The 21,876-nt window shown below is 42.9% G+C and overlaps 1 protein-coding gene across 6 annotated transcripts in view; it reads left to right on the plus strand.

Annotated features, from left to right (window-relative positions):
• The window catches only part of MAP7D3 (MAP7 domain containing 3), a 93,802-nt gene that overhangs the window by 17,569 nt on the left and 54,357 nt on the right, over positions 1-21,876 (plus strand). For 4 of the 6 annotated variants that reach the window (XM_056541003.1, XM_056541006.1, XM_056541007.1 and 1 more), the window contains exons 2-5: positions 12,083-12,181; positions 12,263-12,343; positions 12,477-12,640; positions 17,334-17,439. In XM_056541003.1, the coding sequence (XP_056396978.1) occupies positions 12,083-12,181; positions 12,263-12,343; positions 12,477-12,640; positions 17,334-17,439 (450 nt within the window). Of the gene's footprint in view, positions 1-11,902; positions 11,950-12,082; positions 12,182-12,262; positions 12,344-12,476; positions 12,641-17,333; positions 17,440-21,876 lie in introns of those variants that run through there. The other 2 variants (XM_056541005.1, XM_056541004.1) reach the window with 2 other exon arrangements.

The raw sequence follows: 21,876 nt of genomic DNA on the forward strand, positions 1-21,876 counted from the left end.
CTCCAGAGTTATTTCATGAGATATACAGAAATTAAATGGGCACTGTCAAATACAAAAACTTTTGATATGTTGTAAAGCATGCAAAAATGTTCTGTATTTCATACTGAAGAAGCCAGTCAAACAACTGCCCCCCCCCCTGCCTGCTTGGACACATACTAGTCCTGCTGTGTCCATGCATCATCACCTATGTCATGGACACACTTCTTTGATTGACAGCTGTGACAGAGCGCAGGGCTCAGAGCTGGAGGAAAAATCCTCCCACTGTCAGCTTGTGTCCCGCTACTGTCAGTGAGGACAAGCTGGGAGTTGTAGTTTTGCTAATGCTAGGGGACATGTGAGCAGACAGCATACTGAGGGAGGGGGCGGAGACCTGCACAGTGAGGCCACGCCCCCTCCCTTTGAGAGGAATTCAGACTAGTGAGATAAACTAAAAGTGTAATTAAAAAAAAAAAAGTTACATGTATATGGTCAGGATTAGGTACTGAGTGATTATATATATATATATATATATATATATATATATATATATATATATATATATATATATAAAAAGTTTTTTTGTTGGATGTGACAGGTACGCTTTAAGGGATATAGTGAGGAAAACCCCAACACTTGTTGTGCCTATAATAATTTAGCTCCCCATCTCCTGTTGTATTCAGTGATCAGTTCCAGGGATCTGCAGTCTGAATCAGCTCCTCTCTTCAGTGTCAGACTAGACATTCTTCACCTTCCACACATATTTAAATTCATTTCATAGAATTAAAACATTTTGCATTCCTAGGAAGTGTTACTCATGAATACTGTTATCAAGAGAAAATGTTTTTTCTTCATAGGTACTTTACCCCTTAAGGACCCAGGGCATATGGGTACACCCTGGCTCCTTTTTACTTAAGGACCCATGGCGTACTTGTACGCCCGTGGGAATTTTGGTCCACGCCTTGCTCCGGGCAGGGACCTGACCAGGATGACTGCTGATATCCTCTATCAGCAGGCATCCCGTGCAAATGCCCAGGGGGGGCCCCGAGTCAATTCAGACCGGCGATCTGCGGCGATTCCGGGTCATACGGGTCTCCGGTGACCCGGAAAATAAGGGGGATCGGGAGTGTCAAAGACACCCACGATCCCCCTTAAGGGATAGGAGTTATCCCTGCTATTGGTCGGTGAGAAGCGATCGGTCAGAAGCTTCCTATCCCTGCTATTGGTCGGCCAGAAGCGACCTACCAATAGCAGATCGGGGGGGGGGGGGGGGGGGGTTTAAAGTTCGGTTCCCCCGTTCTGCCCACCCACAGTAGTGCTGGCAAAATGGGGGAACAGTCCTGTGACCGGCGCCAGAGGTCCACTTACCATCAGCGGAGGCGACAATCGGCAGCGGGTGGCTGGCTCCCTGGTGCACAAGCCGGTGAGTTGCCTAGCAACATATGGAGGGCTACAGTTTGGAGACCACTATACAGTGGTCTCTAAACTGTAGCCCTTCAGATGTTGCAAAACTACAACTCTCAGCATGCCCAGACAGCTGTTTGGGCATGCTGGGATTTGTAGTTTTGCAACAGCTGGAGGGCTACAGTTTGGAGATCACAGTGCAGTGATCTCTAAACTGTGGTCCTCCTAGATCTTGCAAAACTACAACTCCCAGCATGCCCACACAGCAGTTTGCTTTCTGGGCATTCTGTGATTTGTAGTTTTGCTAAATCTGGAGGGCCACAGTTTGGAGATCGCTGTGCAGTGGTTTCTAAACCGTGGCCCTCTAAATATTGCAAAACTACAACTCCCAGCATGCACGAACAGCAATTGGCTGTCTCGCCATGCTGGGAGATGTAGTTGCGTACCTCCTGCTGTTGTATAACTAAATCTCCCAGCATGCCCTTAGGCGATCAGTACATGCTGGGAGTCATAGTTTTGCAACAGCTGGAGGCACACTGGTTTAAAAATAGTGACTTAGATAACAGAACTTAACTGAAGGTTTTCCAACCAGCGTGCCTCCAGCTGTTGCAAAAGTACAACTCCCAACATGCACGGTCTGTCAGTGCATGTTGGGAGTTGTAGTTTTGCAACAACTGAAGGCTTGCGCCCCCCCCCCCCCCCCCCCCATATGTGATTGTACAGGGTACATTCACACGGGTGGGTTTACAGTGAGTTTCCTGCTTCAAGTTTGAGCTGCGGCAAACTTTCTGCTGCTGTGCAAACTCCTAGCAGGAAACTCACCGTAAACCCCTGCCCCCTGCCTGTGTGAATGTACCCTAAAAACACTACATTACACTACACTAACACATAATACAGGGTAAAACACTAAATATACACCCCCTTACACTGTCGTCTCCCCCCCCCCCCCCAATAAAAATGAAGAACGTATCTTATGGCAGTGTTTCCAAAACAGAGCCTCCAGCAGTTGCAAAACAACTCCTCCCAGCATTTCCGGACAGCCACTAACTGTCCAGGCATGCTGGGAGTTTAGCAACAGCTGAAGGAACCCTGTTTGGGAATCACTGGTGTAGAATACCCCTATGTCCACCCCTATTCAATCTCGCTCTCTCACTTTGGAGCCTTGTCGTATTTCAAGGAAACAGTTTAGGGCCACATATGGGGTATTTCCATACTCGGGAGAAATTGCGTTACAAATTTTGGGGGGCTTTTTCTCCTTTTACTCCTTATGAAAAGGAAAAGTTGGGGTCTACACCAGCCTGTTAGTATAAAAAAAAAAAATTTTTACATGCTGGTGTTGCTCCATACTCCATATGTTGGCGTAAAATGCTCTGCAGGCGCACAACAAGGCTCAGGAGTGAGAGCGGACTATGTACATTTGAGGCCTAAATTGGTGATTTGCACAGGGGTGGCTGATATTAGGGATCGACCGAAATCGATTTTTTTTTTTTTTTTTAGGGCCAATACAGATACCGATAATCTGACCTTTCAGGCCGATAACTTATACCGATATTCCAGTATAAGTTATCGGCTATTTCCCCCTACCCGGCCCCGCAGAAACTGCTGCAGATCAATGATTTAAAGCGTGCGCTTTAAATCAATGAACTGCAGCGGCTTTTGCAGGGCCAGAGACCACCGCCGCCCACTTCTCTCCCCCTGCCTGTCCTGGGGTCCTCCCTAGTCCAACCACCACCGCCGCTGCCCCATTGCCTCCCCCATCCCTGGTTCTATAATTACCTGTTCCCGGGGTTCGCGCTACTTCTGGCTCCGGCAGCGTCCTGAGCTGTCACTGTGCGCCCTGACGGTGACATCACGTTGAGGACGTCACTCGTCATTGCGCTGTGCAGCGCACAGGATGCTGCAGGACGTCGCAGTAGCCAGAAGTAGCGTGGGCCCTGGGAACAGGTAATTATAAAACCGGGGATGGGGGAGGCGGCAGTGGTCTCTGGCCGGGGAGGCGGGGCATTATCGGTATATCTGCAAGGTAACTGCCGATACCGATAAGGTCCAAAATCGTGAATATCAGCCGATAATATCGGCCAAACTGATAATCGGTCGATCCCTAGCTGATATTACAGCGGTTCTGACATAATACCCACATGTGACCCCATTTTGGAAACTACACCCCCCACAGAACGTAACAAGGGGTATAGTGAGCCTTAACAACCCACAGGTGTTTTACGAATTTTCGTTTAAGTTGGATGTGAAAACGAAAAAAAAAAATTTTTTACTAAAATCCTGCTGTTACCCTAAATTTTTCATTTTCACAAGGGAAAATAGGCAGAAAAGCCTCCCAAAATTTTTAACCCCATTTCTTCTGAGTAAGAACTAGGGATCGACCGATATCGGTTTTTTAGGGCCGATACCGATAATCTGTGGAGGTTGGGGCCGATAGCCATAACTTATGCCGATATTCCGGTATAAGTTATCGGCTATTTACCCCCCACCGCTGCAGATCATTGATTTAAAGCGGGCGCTTTAAATCAATGAACTGCAGTGGCTTTTGCGGTGCCATAGACCAGTGTTTCCCAACCAGGCTGGCTGTCCGGGCATGCTGAAAGTTTAGTTTTGCAACAGCTGGAGGCACCCTGGTTGGGAAACAATGCCATAGACCGCCGCCACCCACTTCTCTCCCCCTGCCTGTCCGGGGGTCCTGAGTCCTATCACCGCCACAGCGACCACCCGCCGTACTGCTCCGCGCCCCCTACCGCCCCGGCCCCATTGCCTCCCCCATCCCCAGTTTTATAATTACCTGTTCCCGGGGTCCACTCTACATCTGGCTCCGGTGGCGTCCTCCTGAGCTGTCACTGTGCGCACCGACGGTGACGTCACGTCGCGTCACGTCACTCATCATTGCGCACAGCGTAACGCAGGACGCAGCAGGAGCCAGAAGTAGCGTTGACCCTGGGCCCCGGGAACAGGTAATTATAAAACCGGGGATGGGGGAGGCAATGGGGCTGGGGCGGTGCGGTGGGGGGTGCGACGCGGTGCGGGCGGTGTGTGTGGGGCCGGGCATTATCGGCAAGGTAATTTCAGTTACCGATAATGCCCAAAATCGTGATTATCGGCCAATAATATCAGCCAAACCGATAATCGGTTGATCCCTAGTAAGAACATGCATCATATGTGGACGTAAAGTGCTCTGCGGGTGAACTACAATGCTCAGAAGAGGAGGAGTGCCATTGGGCTTTTGACGAGAAAATTTTTCCGGAATTGAAGGCCACGTGTGTTTACAAAGCCCCCATGGTACCAGAACAATGGACCCCCCTCCCCCACATGTGACCCCATTTTGAAAACTACACCCCTCACAGAATGTTATAATGGGTACAGTGAGCACGCCCCACATGTGTCTGATTTTTTGGAACAGTGGTCCGTGAAAATGAAAAATGTAATTTTTCATTTGCACAGCCCACTGTTCCAAAGATCTGTCAAACGCCAGTGGGGTGTAAATGCTCAATGCACCCCTTATTAAATTCTGTGAGGAGTGTAGTTTCCAAAATGGGGTCACATGTGTGGGGGTCCACTGTTCTGGCACCATGGGGGGCTTTGAAAACGCACATGACTCCCGACTTCCATTCCAACCAAATTCTCTCTCCAAAAGCTCAATGGCGCTCCTTCTCAGCAGAGCACTGTGTGTGCTGCAGATTTTCCATACACAGATCCACTTGCATAAAATCTGCCATGTACCCATTCCATGTGACATTACCCTAACAATGAACTTTCCGTTAATATCTGTTTGTAAACGATGCTGACTCACATGTCATGCTAGTCCAGCCTTATGGTTATCAGGTTGTGTAACTACTTATATCTGAATTACTTTGGCTCAAATATTTGCTTAGCACTTTTCTTGAAACACGTTCTAACAAGTGTGATCAGTTATGTCTCCATTAAAAAGCCTGGATGTATCTACAGTGGAAATAGATTTTTAAAGTTCCTTACTGTTTTATTTCTATATAAAACAAGGGGCCTTTCATGTCAGTGAATGGTGCATCCATGAGCAATGCTTCTATCGATTACTGAAGTATTCTCCTCTAGAATAGGCCACCACTTTGGTTTTTCATACATAGTCTGTTGGGGGGAAAACCTGGGTTCATTCACATGGCAAAATATCCACTTGGAAAAATTCAAGGTGGATATTCTGTATGCTGCAAATGCTAACAAAAAGTCGGCACTACGACCTCTTGGAAATTCCCTGTCTCCATAGACGACAACGCATTTCAAAGAGGATTCTGCTGCAAGAATATCTGTCTGCACCATATCTACACTCTTTCACATGGGTTAGGCTTCACAGTAGGTTTGTGTGCAGAAAATCTCCAACATATAAGACCGGAGATATAAATGACACACTTAAATGGAGAAGTAAAAATACACAATAAATTGGATCAGCAGTAAAACCTGGACTATATCTCCACAACGACAAATCCACACGATATGGTGCAGATTAAAGGGGGCAATTCTGTTGCCCCAGCGTTCGGAACATTTTGTTCTGAACGCTTGGAGCAGGCGGCGGGGGGGTCGTGATGTCACTGCCACGCCCCCCTCAATGCAAGTTTATGGGAGGGGTTGTGGGGGGGCGTGGCAGTGACATATCGTGACGACCCCGCCACATTTTATTATTATTATTATTATTATTTGCTCTGCTATGTATTTCATTGTTACACAAAATATGCCGACTAAGAAATTGCGTTTATGGAATGACGCTTGTCTCCTTTAGTGCCTCATTCGTTTGTATCCAATGAAACTGAACGAGGTGATTGTAATGTGAAACCTCACAGCGAATTTCATATGGCTTATCTGTACACTCACAGCCCAGCAGTGTGCAGAATTTCTTGTATGCTTTAGGGTACGTTCACACATACAGGATCTGCTGTCAATGGGGAGCAAAATCAGCAGTAGAAAATATGCAGCACAATATGCAGCAGTTCCTGTACGTGTGAACGTAGCATAAAGGGGTTTTATTCTCCTTGAATGTCAATTTAATTATTAATGTGTAATGCTGTTATTTACTTGGCGTATGTTCACTATTAAGCACCATGCTGTGTATAAAATTAAAGAAGTATTTTGTTGTTTTTTTGTTGTTTTTTTTTTCTTTTAATAAAGGCATTACCCACCGCTTTTTGAAAATACAGGACGGGGGCCTCATTCTATTAAGGGTATGTTTACCCGTACATAATCCACTGCTGATCACTTCCCAGTGAGGTCAAAAGGTAGCAACATAATCAGCTTGTGGAACTTCCACTGCGGAAAACCAGCGGCGGGTTATGTATGTGTGAAAATACTCTGATATATGTGGTTACCACCTATCAGACATTTATGGAATATTCTGTAAATGTGCCATAAACTTCTGAGATGGAAATACCCCTTTAAGGGAGCAGCTTTTTTAAATTTCCTTTAATTTCCCATTATGTTTACATCCGACTGCACGTTACAGGCAGCAGGCACAAGGAATATTTCATTAGACACATACTTTGTACTTTCCGTTCTTTCAGTTTACCTTGGGGAAGCTTCTTATCCTGACAATGGCCGTAACCATGGTGAAATGTCCTTTCTTCTTGATTGCGTAGTAACTAGTAGTAATAGACTATTGAGGATAAAGTCATTAGAGATTTGGCTGCTACATGTAGAGGCTGTATAACGGTATAACCTAGAAAACCAGGCAGCATCACAACAAAAGCTGTGCAATTCTTATATGGCTTCTGTTCTCATTTTCAAGCTGGTCTTGGCTGTGTACAGATTGATAGGAAGTGTATTTGTAGGAAATAGTCTTTCTAAATAATAAGCTATTTCTCAGTGCAGGGCAGTGTTACAACATATATTCTAGGAAATGCTCATAACCTGTATATTGAATGTACCATCTTTATTAATTTCACGTTTGTCCTGGCTGTAATAGAAAATATATATACTGTTTATAGCCAACCCTTAGGCGGGGTTCACACTACGGAGTTTCCAAAACTGTTTCAAGACCGAATTCCGCTTGGAAATTCCAGTGCAGCAGAATCCCACTGCAGGATTTTCCAGGCAGACTTTCCACATGGAAAATCTGCTCTAAAAATGTGGCCAGAACTTGTTCAATGTTCTGGTGGATTTTCCTCTGCAGACATTGCCATCTGTGGGGATGGCATTGACCGTGTGGTCCTAAGGGGGCATTCACACTAAGAAATGAACGCTGAGATTCAGCTTGGCAGCCGCCATCTGCGGTAGGACCCCGCAGCACTGCGCCGTCATCATTGACTGCTATGCAGTGCTCGCGGAATTCCACACAAAGAATGTTCATTCTCTGTGTGGAACAATTTCAGTGGCGGAATTTTCCGACACTGAAATTGCTCAGTATGAACCGGCCTCTTGGAAACCCATTCACACTGATGTAAAAGTTCACTGTGCGGAATTCTGCACAAATTGCGTAGTGTGAACTTTGGCCAACTGATTCATTTGGTACTGGCCACACTCGAAATCTCCATCTGGATTTTTTCTGTCTGCAAATTCCGCAGCCGGTGATACGCTGAGTGCAGCATGACTCGCCGTCCCGCAGGAAGCGGAAGAAGACAGGGACCGGAGAACGGGACACTGATATCTGCACAATGGGGGAACATAGGAAGGAGAGTTAGTTTTTGTTTCGTTTCGTAGCCAGGGCACAGAGGGATAATTTAAAAAAACACCCCATAGTACTCCTTTAAGTTTGCACCTTTGTGTTCCAACATGTTGACAATCCATACTATGAGTGCTTGCTGCTCCATGCAGATTCTATGGCTGGGTTATTCTTTATAATGAGCAATTTGCTAAAAGCTCCAGGATTTGTCGGAGCTTACCGGAGAAAAAAAGGACCCCATAAGTGAGGGATGAAGCATAGGTGCCACTCACCTGAATAGCTGTATGCACTATAAGTGCTAAAGATCTACCCTGGAGAACTCCACCGGCATAAACTGATTATATTACCACAGGAAAAACAGCTTTAAATAAGGCGTTCTCAGTTCTCCAACCCTATAATGTAAACTTGCATATAACAGTGAACAATGGTAGTCAGAGGCCAAAAATACACTTACAGCTTAAAATTGCTATATTAAAAGCCGCATATGAAGTGAATCTGCCATTAACATCACCAAATTGTAAATACACTTATGTATTGGTGATAGAATATGTTGATCAAAGTTCTAGTAATCGACGCCACTGTCACAATACATGTCATGACTGACACGATCTGACCCAGAAGTGAAGGCACACAGTTCTTAGAGGCCTCTAATGTCCGAAAAATGACTGCACTAACCAGACTTAAGAAAAAAGACTCCAACCTCTGGTGGTGAACAACAAGCTAGCAATGGTTGACAGTAATCCATGTGCGGAGTGGAGGTCAATCCGTGCATGTGGAGTTAGTGGATAAGAACTTCTGTACCAGAGTTCCCCTTTAAACAGTTACAGAAATATGATCAGTAGAGGGAATATTAAAGGGGTACTCTGGTGGAAAACTTTTTATTTTTATTTTTTATGAACTGGTGCCAGAAAGTTAAACAGATTTGCAAATTACTTCTATAAAAAAATATATGAATCCTTCCAGAACTTATTAGCTGCTGAATACTACAGAGTTAATTATTTTCTTTTTGGAAGGCTGAGCTCTCTGCTGACATCTCTGTCCATTTTAAGAACTGTCTAGAGTAGGAGAAAGTCCCCATAGAAAACATATGCTGCTCTGGACAGTTCCTAAAATGTACAGAGATGTCAGCAGAGAGCACTGTGTTCAGCAGTTAATAAGTACCGAAAGGATTAAGATTTTTTAAAAGAAGTAATTTACAAATCTGTTTAACTTTCTGGCACCAGTTGATTTAAAAAAAAAAAAAAAAAAAAAAAAAAAAAAAGATTTTCCACCGGAGTACCCCTTTAAGCATGGATTATCCAGACACTGTGCAATGAGACTTGATAGTGATCCTAATAGGATTTGCATTCTACCTATAGATTGTATTCCTCCTACATTTTCAGTAGGTTTCTTATGTTTAAAGGTAGGGTCACACATGTTGTTTTTTAGTACATATTTTTCTTTTTCATCTTTTCCTACCAATTAAAGTGAATAAGTAGCAAAATCAGCTTTTTAAATAAATTTTTATGCAAGTGTATGAGACTTCTGACAAATCTATACCCTAATCGCTGTAGTCTCAGGAAAGTCTCTGGCTACATAGTTGAGGGAGATTAGAACAGATCCTGCCACCAGAGCGTGATTGTAATTACACTTTAAGGGTAGGGTCGAGCAGGCCAGAGGGCGAGGTGGGGTGGCAACCGCTGGAGGCACATTATGGGTCGTATCTGCAGGGTAAAATACGCTGTGGATTTATTACGTGTGACCCTATCTTAAGGGGCATTTCGGTGGAAAACTATTTTTTTTTCAAATCAACTGGTGCCTAAAAGTTAAACAAATTTGTAAATGACTTCTATTAAAAGATCTTATTCCTTCCAGTACTTATCAGCTGCTGTATACTACAGAAGATAGTGTATCTGCTAACTTGATGGACACCACTAGCATTCCTTATGGTGTTTTTTTTACCTCTTTATTTTCCCTTAACCTGGTTGGTGTAGTCTTTTCTTTCCATCACTAAAGGTCTCTCTGGCCTCTGTGCCTTCACTTCCAGGTGCTATGGCGTCGGTCAGGTTGTGTATGGCGGTAGACAGTGGCAGAGAGCATTCACAGTCCTATATCCAGCTCTGCTATACAACATTCAGGTACAATCATTCTGTCATAGTGATATATACAACTTGGTGATGATAATGGCAGCTTTACCTATTATGTGGTCTTTAATCTGTAGGTGTATTTTTGGCTCAACTGTATCCTCTTATATGCAAGTTTACATTCTGGGGTTTAAGCTGAAAGAACACTTTTGGAATATGGATTTATCATATTGTTTTATGGTATACCTGATTACAATGGGATTTTATTATATTGCTTTGTGATGTGTTTGAGAATGGGAGTAATGTTAGAGGGTTATGGTAATTTGTGCTTTAGACCCCCCCCCCCCCCCCTTCTCCTCCCAATGATGTCTTTCCATGTGAAATGTTTTAAACTGCCCTTGTGACATTGTTATATTATGCACCATCCTGAGAGGGAGGTTGTTCTAACTTCAATATGTGTAGAAGTGTGTTTTAATAGACCATTGTTAAACGAGAACCACCGCAGGCCGTGCCCTATTTAGATCTGTTTTTACTGTGGTGGTGTGATTTGTAAGGCTGTGGGGAAAGTGTCCCTGGAGGCTACCACATTAGGTTGGTTGAGAGGGTGCTAAAGTGTGCCAAGCTGTCATTAAGGCAGAGGATGGTCTGGAATTTTTATTGCTTTTTTTTTTTTTTTTTTTTTGGTCAGTATACAATTCTATTTAGGATCACTTTCACTGACTTAAAGGGGTACTCCCGTAGAAAACATTTTTGTTTTTTTTTTAAATCAACTGGTGCCAGAAAGTTAAACAGATTTTGTAAATTACTTCTATTTAAAATTCTTAATCTTTCCAGTACTTTTATACTACAGAGGAAATGGTTTTCTTTTTGGAACACAGTGCTCTCTGCTGACATCATGACCACAGTACTCTCTGCTGACATCTCTGTCCATTTTAGCAACTGCCCAGAGTAGCATATGTTTGCTATGGGGATTTTCTCCTACTCTTGACAATTCTTAAAATGGACAGAGATGTCAGCAGAGAGCACTGTGCTCATGATGTCAGCAGACAGCTCTGTGTTCCAAAAAGAAAAGAATTTCCTCTGTAGTATACAGCAGCTAATAAGTACTGGAAGGATTAAGATTTTTTAATACAAATAATTTACAAATCTGTTTCTTTCTGGCACCAGTTGATTTAAAAAAATAAATAAAAAAAATGTAAAAAGTTTTCCACGGGAGTACCCAATTAACTTTTCTTATAACTTGTGTATAATATCTATCTATTGTATATTGATCTATCTCAAGGTGTTATGGAACTAAAGGACTGCTTGTCTCCTCTGTTTCCCTCTGCCTAATATTTGCTACCATATAAACCTTTCCATAAATAGTTATGAATGCATTTAGTGGTTCCATGTTATGTGTGGAAAAAAAACAAAAACCTAAAGAGGTTACCGTATATGATGACCTTGTTCGTGGCTCTGCAGATGGGAATTTCTATATATAACGGGCTCTTTGTAGATTCGCTGTTGCCTGGGTGGACTCTTGTCATTTGCTTTCATAGACTAAATGGTCTTTTTGTTTGGCTTTCTTGTAAAGCTTATCCCAGCAATATAAGAAGACCTTTACTTATTCTGATGTCGTTCTGACAGGGCAAATACTGTTTAACAGGATGAAAAAGCTGACAGTTAAGATGGGGCACAAGGAGACTTTTTGTAGCGCTACTGATGGATTTTAACTATTAACTTGCAGCTGTGGACCAATAGTTTACATCAATTTGTAGTGCTACAAAAAGTCTCAGTACAGCCCAGGCAAAAAATATATATTTTGAGGATGTACACCTTCTGTATTTTAGGACCACTCCTGGTTTTGGAAAAATTCTGGCATTCACACTAGATTATTGTACAGTGAGTGCTCATCACCAGATCATCAGTGGGGATCTCTTTTCATTATTGCATGTGTGGTTGGTGCCTTTCAATAGGCAAGACATGCGTTATTCTTTTCATTAGTGTTTATGTTGTGTTTTTGTATTTTGTTTAGTGGCTGCAGCACAAGCAATAGCCGATGAGCGCAGAAGCCAGACTGGATCTAGCCCCGTCTCCATCCCTCCCTCAGGTACTATAAAGACAACTAAGCCAGGTAACCTATATTTCCCATAACACCTTTGTGAGACTCTACCGTTCTGCAGTAAGGTGATCAGTCATGTCTGTCTTTATATAGTAATTGATGGCTCAGCTTTAAGAACAGATGAGAGGCAAAGATTAGCTCGGGAACGCAGAGAAGAGAGAGAGAGGCTAAATGGTAAGCTCCTTGTATCACCTTGATAATAAAGTGTACATTACATTATATGTCTAACATTGAATATAATTTAATCTCATGTACATCATTGTCTTTAGTGCTTGGTAAACAGTTACTGTCATGTTTTATTTTGCAGCTGCCAAAGAAAAAGAATTACTCGAAAAAGAAAAAAAGTCAAAACTTCAGTATGAGAAGCAAATGGAAGAAAAGCAGAGGAAACTGGAGGAGCAGAAGCTGAAGGATGAGCAAAAGAGGATAGCTGCAGAAGAGAAAAGAAAACAAAGATTACTGGAAGACAAGGTAGTTTTATTCCTCTAAGAGACTAGACTGACTGCATTGCATAAGTAAACTAAAATTCAGTCTTGCTGTGTGTTTCACGTATTGCTGCATTGGTGTGGTGATGTGCTGTTTGGCCATTAACCGTGCAGCAAAATTGCATGCAATTTCATCCCACAAATAAAAGAATGAAAAATTCCTATGTCCTTAACCCCTTTAGGACAATGGATGTAAATTTACGTCCATTGCCTCCTCCTTTTATATGAAGCGCGCTCAGGAGCTGAGCACGCTATATACCCGGTGGGTCCCGGTTGCTATCAGCAACCAGGACCCGCGGCTAATGCCGGACATCGCCGATCGGGCTGATGTCCAGAATTAACCCTTTAGACACCGCAAAGTTGATTGCGGTGTCTAAATTGCAGAAAAGGCATCCTGTCTAGCTCAGCGGGCTGTTCAGGACCGTAGCTATGAAATTGGGACGTCCTGAACAACTGAGAGGACAGCGTGAGGGCCCTTACCTGCCTCCTCGCTGTCCGATCTGTGCATCGATGCTCCAGCCAGGCTCTGCAGGCTAAAGCAATCGAGCACAGATAACACTGATCAATGCTATACTATGGCATAGCATTGTTCAGTGTATGCAATCTAAGGATTGCATGTAATAGTCCCCTATGGGGACTAAAAAAAGGTTTAAAAAAAAAGTTCATGTGATTTAACCCCTTCCCTAATAAAAGTTTGAATCACCCCCTTTTCCCATTTAAAAAAAATATAAATGTAAACAAAAATAAACATGTGGTACCGTCATGTGCGTAAGTGTCCAAAGAATAAAAATATAACATTAATTAAACTGCCTGGTCAATGGCGTACATGTAAACAAAATCCAAAGTCCCAAAATTGCGTATTTATGGTCAGTTTGTATACCCTAAAAAAAATGTATAAAAAGCAATTTAAAAAGTCCAAAACAAAAATAGTACAGATAAAAACTGCAGATCACGGCGCAAAAAACGAACCCCACACATTCCCGTATACGGGAAAAAAAAAAAAAAACTATAGGGGTCAGAAGAGGACATTTTTAAACATGCAAATTTTCGTACAAATAGTAATCATTTTTTAAGAGAAGTAAAACAAAATAGAACCTATATAGGTTGGGTATCGATTTAATAGTATGGACCAACAGAATAAAGATAAGTTGTCATTTTTACCAAAAAGTGCACTGTGTAGGATCAGAAGCCCCCAAAAGTTACAAAACGGCAAAATGAACAAAAAAAAAAGCTGTGGTCCTCCTTAACCCCTTCAGGACCGGGCCACTTTTGGCCTTAACCCCTTAAGGACCAAGGACGTACCGGTACGTCCTTGGTCCTGCTCTCCTGATATAATGCGGGGTTACACAGTAACCCCGCGTCATATCACGGCGGGCCCGGCGTCATAGTGAAGCCGGGACCCGCCTCTAATAGCGCGCAGCGCCGATCGCGGCGCCGCGCGCTATGAACCCTTTAGCCGCGCGCTCAGAGCTGAGCCGCGCGGCTAAAAGTGAAAGTTCCCGGCTAGCTCAGTCGGGCTGTTCGGGATAGCCGCGGCTAATCGCGGCATCCCGAACAGCTGACAGGACAGCGGGAGGGCCCCTTCCTGCCTCCTCGCTGTCCGTTCGCCGAATGACTGCTCAGTGCCTGAGATCCAGGCCTGAGCAGTCATGCGGCAGAATCGTTGATCACTGGTTTCTTATGAGAAACCAGTGATCAACATAGAAGATCAGTGTGTGCAGTGTTATAGGTCCCTATGGGACCTATAACACTGCAAAAAAAAAGTGAAAAAAAAAAGTGAATAAAGATCATTTAACTCCTCCCCTATTAAAAGTTTGAATCACCCCCCTTTTCCCATAAAAAAAAACACAGTGTAAATAAAAATAAAAATAAACATATGTGGTATCACCGCGTGCGGAAATGTCCGAATTATAAAAATATATCATTAATTAAACCGCTCGGTCAATGGCGTGCGCGCAAAAAAATTCCAAATTCCAAAATAGTGCATTTTTGGTGACTTTTTATATCATTTAAAAATGAATAAAAAGTGATCAATAAGTCCTATCAATGCAAAAATGGTACCGTTAAAAACTTCAGATCACGGCGCAAAAAATGAGCCCTCATACCGCCCCATACACGGAAAAATAAAAAAGTTATAGGGGTCAGAAGATGACAATTTTAAATGTATTAATTTTCCTGCATGTAGTTATGATTTTTTCCAGAAGTCCGACAAAATCAAACCTATATAAGTAGGGTATCATTTTAATCGTATGGACCTACAGAATACATATCAGGTGTCATTTTTACCGAAAAATGTACTACGTAGAAACGGAAGCCCCCAAAAGTTACAAAACAGCGTTTTTTTTTCAATTTTGTCGCACAATAATTTTTTTTCCCGCTTCACCATAGATTTTTGGGCAAAATGACTGATGTCATTACAAAGTAGAATTGGTGGCGCAAAAAATAAGCCATCATATGGATTTCTAGGTGTAAATTTGAAAGAGTTATGATTTTTTAAAGGCAAGGAGCAAAAAACGAAAATGCAAAAACGGAAAAACCTCCGGTCCTTAAGGGGTTAAAGTGTACCTGTCAGATCACTCAGAAAAACCAAAACTGTTATATGTTGCTCAGTATCTCTTCCTGATCATGTACATTTCATTTTTATGTGTCTATGACCTATATTTCTCTCAGAATTGGCTTTATTTCTGAATTACCTTAACCCCTTAAGGACTCAGCGTTTTTCCGTTTTTTGCATTTTCATTTTTTCCTCATCACCTTCTAAAAATCATAGCACTTTCAATTTTGCACATAAAATTCCATGCAGTATCAATGACATGGGAATTCTATTCTGCAGGTCGGTACGATTATAGCGACACCTCATTTATGTACTTTACTATTTTTGATTTTAAAAAATCTTGTTAGTGCATCGCAATTTTTTTTTGAAAGGTGTATTTTTTTTTCTGACAATGTTTTATGATAGCAATTTTTTTCCGTGAGGAGTTTACCTTTTTAGTGGTACCATTTTGGGGTACATGGGACATTTTGATCACTTTTTATTTTAGTTTTACAGAAGCGGCATTGATATAAAGCCATATAGTTTTTTATTTTTTACAGCGTTCATCGTGCGGGTTGAACATTGTGATAGTCTTATTGCTGGGTTGTTACACACACAGCGATACCAAATACTATACCAAGCATAGTAGATCAGACTCTGCCTTGTGCAGAGCCTGATCTGCTTCCGTAGCCAGGGGCCGTTCAGCAGGCCCTGGTTGCCGTGGCTACCAATGAGTACCACCGGAGTACCCCTTTAAGTGGTTAAACACTGCTAGGGAGAAATGCGTAATTCAGGACTGGTGCAGAGCAGCTGATGACTACTTGCCCAGGTCTCAGAAGTTTTTTTTAAAGGGGTACTCCAGGGAAGTTAAGAAACATGAAAATGCCCCAAAGCAACCACAATACCTGTTCGGTATCCCCTTTAGTTATTCATGTGGTTTTTGCAGCTCCTTTGGCCCCTGATATCTCCTAAATACGTTTTCCTTGTTTGCAGCACAGACTACAACTCCCAGAAGTCAGCGCAGCTCTGTGTAATGGCTGCCAGCCAACTGCTTTCACTATTTGTGTGCATTCTTACACTGCAGCTCACACACACCGTACATGTCTTTTCTTTCAATAAATCTTGCTGTGCTCTGAATAGCAGAAGTCAGTGATTACATTTTCAGCAGGAAAACCGCAGCTATGTGCTCAGTTGTGACTAAGAATCTTCACTGCTTTTCTCTCACAAGCTCTCGCACAGGGAGGGGAGGGGGAGGGAGGTGTGGCTATACAGGTAGAGCTCTAAGACCAAACAGAAATCAGACAGAAGTCAGTTCGTGTTGTCTAGAAGGGAGGGGGCTGCACTCACACAAAAAGACAAAGTGGATCTAAAAATTAAATTTTCCTCTCACTTGCTGCATGTAAATCACAGCTGAAAAAGGGAAACTGCTGTATATAGCTAATGAATGATATTTAGACAATTACAGTGATCCCTCAACATACGATGATAATTCGTTCCAAATGAACCATCGTTACTTGAATCCATTGCATGTTGAGGGATCCGTGCAATAGTAACTTAGAAAGTTATACTCACGTGTGTCGTCATCCCCCACGTGTGTCGTCATTCTATGCTGATCACATTCCTGCTTTCAGAATGATGATCACCACCCCTGTTCCTGAGTTGAAAGGCTTCATTGACCCCCATTACCTGACAGAGACTGGAAGTATGTAATGTTGGTCTCCATTTGGGTGGTATCCATCAGGTTTGAAGAATGGAATAGCACAGACTTCTCTGGTATTTTATTAAGTTAGTTACCATGAAAAAAATACCACACAGTATGTTTTCTCTTATGCAGCAAAATACAAAGCAAAATAAGCACATGTGAACATACCATAAAAGGAATTGGAAGCTTCATCTGAGTGCTTGTTGCCATGCATTCTGTCTAAACAAACCTAGATAACGGTGATGGCTATAAAATTGTTCATGTTGACATGATCTTGTCTGCCATTCCTGACTTTCCACGTTACCGAGCAAGGGCCAATTACTGACCACCTCTTGCGGAAAAATCACACAAAAGCTGTCAGGTGTCCTTTGCCTTCATCAACCTCTGTTAGCAAAAGAAACTAAATGAATGTTTGCTTGATTATTTTTTATTTTTTTTTTTTAGGAACGCAGAGAAGCAAATGTCAGGCGAACTCTTGAGCGCAGTAGTCAGTTGGACCAGAGGCAGAAACGATGGTCTTGGGGAGGATCAGCCGAAGGAGACAAACTTGGTACTTACTTTTTAATTAATTTATTTTTTTCTAATTAAAGGGAACCAATCATCAGATTTGACCCTATATAACGCATGGAAAAGTGTTATATAGGGTAAAATCTTTATCTTCACTATCCCCGAGGGATGCTCCTGCCCCCAGGGCTGGTAACATACTAACATAGTAAAAAAGACCAGAGTCCACCAAGTTCAACCTTTATCCCTAATGAGTCCCTACTGAGTTCATCCAGAGGAAGACGAAAAACCCTCACACTAGAGGTAAAAATTCCTTCCCAACTCCAAATATGGCATCAGAGTAAATCCCTGGATCAACGTTATATCCCTATAAATCTAATATACATACCCAGCAATGGCAGAGAGTTACATCATCTCACTGCTCTTACAGTAAAGAACCCCTGTCTGTTCTGGCATAGAAACCTTCTTTCTTCAAGACGTAGAGGATGTCCCCTTGTTATAGATACAGTCCTGGGTATAAATAGGTCATGGGAGAGATCTCTGTACTGTCCCCTGATATATTTTCACATAGTTATTAGGTCTCCCCTAAGCCTTCTTTTTTCTAAACTAAATAACCCTAATTCTGATAATCTTTCTGGGTACTGTAGTCCTCCCATTCCCCGTATTACCCTGGTTGCCCATCTTTGAACCCTCTCCCGCTCCACTATATCTTACTTTTACACGGGTGCCCAGTACTGTACACAGTATTCTATGTGTGGTCTGAGTAGTGATTTGTACAGCGGTAGAATTATTTCCTTGTCGTGGGCATCTAGGCCCCTTTTGATGCACCCCATGATTTTATTTGCATTGGCAGCAGCTGCCCGATGGTGAGGATATGAACTTATAAACTAGTCGCCGCCAGCCCCGTAACTAGTCCCCTGAGTGGGGAGCTCCTCTCACCTAGTCCCGTTCTTTGGCCGGCAGCAACACCCCGTCCACTTGATTGACGGGCCGTGTCATTGCTCTGCTCCGGCTGTTCAGTGAGCAGAGCGATGACGCGGCCCATCAATCAAGCGGAGGGGGCGTCTCTGCCGGCAAAAAAACAGGACTAGGTGAGGGGAGCTCCCAGCCCAGGGGACTACTTACGGGGCCAGTGGTGACTAGTTTATAAAATCATTTCCCAAGTCGTCTCCATGACAGCACCCTGAGATTGCCTCCGCCTAATTGGGACAGGAAAAACAAAAACCCCACCCCTTCCTCTCCATTCCCAGTATTTTTAATGTCCAGATTAGGGAAGGTATTCTGAGAGTGCAGGAGATCTGTTTTCTGCTAGGGGTTACTTTGTTCGTTGGCCCCATAGATGTTTTTTTTTTTACCAGGTAGTTACCTGGATTCAGTGCAGACACTGTGATGTCTGGATCCGGTGAAGCTCCGGATCCAGACATTTTTCTGTCTTCCCTTGCGGCAAACAGGCGGGCTTATGCAGGGGAGACGTGATAGGGGCCGGATCGTGATCCTCAGGTCCTGCCTTCTGGTCCCATGCTGGCTGGCGCAGGCCACGGCATCGCTAGGCCAGAGGACTCTGTGGTAAAACGTCACTCCGGTCATGTCGGAGTCCTCCGGAGGTCACCTCCGGCCACGTGTCTGACGTCACACCCAGCCGGAGTAGAGGCGGGGATTTCAAATCCCCAGGTATATAGGACAAGATTTATATGGCAGTAGGTGCTTACTCTGGTAAAGTAAGCTGTATAGGTGACCACTCTGCTGCTGCTGACGCCACTGTGACTGCTACAGCTGTCACTACCACTACCGCCACCACCACTACTACTACTACTGCTAGAACTACTGCCATTTGTTGTGTCCTATTACCCACCACAAGTTCTATTGTGAGTACTCATGATGCTCTATCATTAATTTGGCTATTACCATGGTGGGTTTTAAGATTCTATGACCGTTTCCTTGAAGGTGCTATCTGTCACAGCCGGACATTTTTGCTGCTGCTACAGTTGCTGTTTCCTCTATGTCTAAATCGGTCAAGACCCCTGAGGTTGATCCCGTACAGGTCCGAGGAACCATGAGTAATGAGGGCCTATGGGGTTTTTGGACCCTGACCTATCTTCAGAACTACTGTCTGATCCTTTCCTCCCTTTATTTTTTTTAGGGAGAAAAGGATACTCCTTTGGTTTCCGTAAAAGCGAAATCTAAAACAAGGAAATGTTTAATTTGTAATAAGGAGACTCAGGTTTTTTTTTAAAAGCCTCTATGTAAAAGATGTGTTGCTAATATGGTCTCTGAGGAGACTCCTGATATTATTAAAGATATTAAAATGATGACTCTAAATAATCTTCTTCTAGTCAAGCGGTCCCGTCTACATCTATGAAAATCCCCCAAAAATCCTTAGGAGGTCTCTTTTTTTCGACTCTGATGATGCTACGTCTCATTAAGACATTGAGCAGGGTGAATGTGTAGACAGCCCACAAGAAAAAGAGGATACAGGGTTTAAGAAATGTTTGTTTAATTCTGAAGACATTGATGAGCTAATTAAATCTGAGCCACCCTTGGCTCTCAGCAATTACCACCTATATTGCTTCCAGCATCGGCCATCATCTCCATCTATGATCTTGTATATAGCCCCCAATCGTCCCCTGATGAGTAGGGGGAAGTGAAACGCGTTGGGACATCCCTATATGGCATTTTAAATCGATAAGTATAGAATTTCTTTGTAACTATGAATCTGTATCTCCATACACTCTCTTGCTATATTGCTGACCATGTGCTATTAATACATCTGAACAACTTTTGTTGTTAACTTATACTCTGATTCCAGCATACGGGTTTTGCTATTCGGTTGATCTTGTGTTATCAATACATCTGAATAACTGTGGTGAAAAATTGTGCCTTCACATCAGCGTGCATGCCTGCTATTTGGTTATACATATAGTGGCTATTTTTGAGACATTATCCTCTGGTAGGGCACCTTATATATAAAAATATATCCTGAGTATTTCATCTAGGTATACTTCATATGCTATCATACAGCATGTTCTATTATTGAGAGTGATGAACATATATATTGAGATGGAGGGAACAGTTTCTCTTAACCTGGACCAGTCTATTTGATACTTTATTCATTTGGTTCGCTCATTGGGAGTGAAGTCTCACTATATTTTGGAGCCACATCATTAATATAGCTACTTAGGGTTCCCCAGTGAGACAGTTTTTTCTCCTTTTACTCTGACGACATAGGGTATATAGGGGTAAGTTTAGACAATGTTCCAGAGCGTTGCCGCCCTTATCAGGGCGTCAACTCCGCCTAGGTACAGGCATAGAATAGAGTAATGAGAGGGAAAGTGGCAGGTAGTGGCCAATCCATCTAAACTGGCCTATTACCCTCCTAGGTCCTTCCCCTTTTCTTCCCCACCTATACCCCACCCCTTATGTTGAGGTCATCTGTGCTTTAGAGAAGTATCTATTTGATCGGTGTTTTTGCCTATAGGATCACTGGTATCTATTTTCTTAGATCCATTGGTGAGATCATATGGACTCTTATTGAGTCTTTATCTGTATATATCTCTAATTTTGACATTTTCCTTTTCTTGATTTTGTTTGATGGTTTGGGGGATGATTCCCTATTTTAGCATATTCTATTAAAAGTTAAGTATTAGTGTTTTTTCAGTGATCCCTTAAAACTATTCAGGATGAATTATTCGGGGGGCCTAGGTGACCATAAATCTCCCTCTTTCCCTGTTCATCCTAATATTCATAAAATCATTAATGATGAATGGGCTAGGCCCGATAAGGAGTCCTTCTTTCCTAAAGGCATTAAGATACATTATCCCTTTGCCGAGTCTGATTGCTTTAACTGGGACACTATCCCGAAAGTTGAGGCTCCCATAGCCAAGGTGGCCAAAAATACTTCTTTACCATTCGAAGACTCCTCCCAATTAAAGGATCCAATGGACCAAAAAACAGAGGGTCTCTTGAAAAAAACCTGGGAGGCAGCAGCTACTTTGCGTAGGCCTAATGTAGCTTCCACCTGTGTAGCCAGAACTTTGGGTGTTTGGATTGACCAACTTCAGCTACACTTACAGGACGTTACTCCTAAAGAGGAGATCATCGAAAGTCTGCCTATTCTTAAAATGGTTACTGACTTCCTAGCTGATGCATCTGCAGAATCTGTCATGTTATCTGCCCTCACTGCTGTTCTGTCCAATATTTCTAGAAGGGTGCTATGGTTAAAATCCTGGACAGGTGGTGATACCTCCAAAAACAAATTGGCTGTCCTTCCGTTCCATGGACAATTTGTTTTTGGAGCTGACTTAGATAATATCCTGGCAAAGGCCTCTGACAGCAAACAAGGTTTTCCCAAAGAGAAAGCTCAGCAAAAAAAGACCCATTTTCGCCTCTTTTCTCAAACAGTCTTGTAGTGAAGCTAAGGGTAAGACAGGCTGTTGGTCCTACGGCAAAGGAGGTAGAGGAAGAGGGTTCTTGTTTAACCCCAACC

This window comes from Hyla sarda, chromosome 9, assembly GCF_029499605.1.
Source record: "Hyla sarda isolate aHylSar1 chromosome 9, aHylSar1.hap1, whole genome shotgun sequence".
Lineage (NCBI taxonomy): Eukaryota > Metazoa > Chordata > Amphibia > Anura > Hylidae > Hyla > Hyla sarda.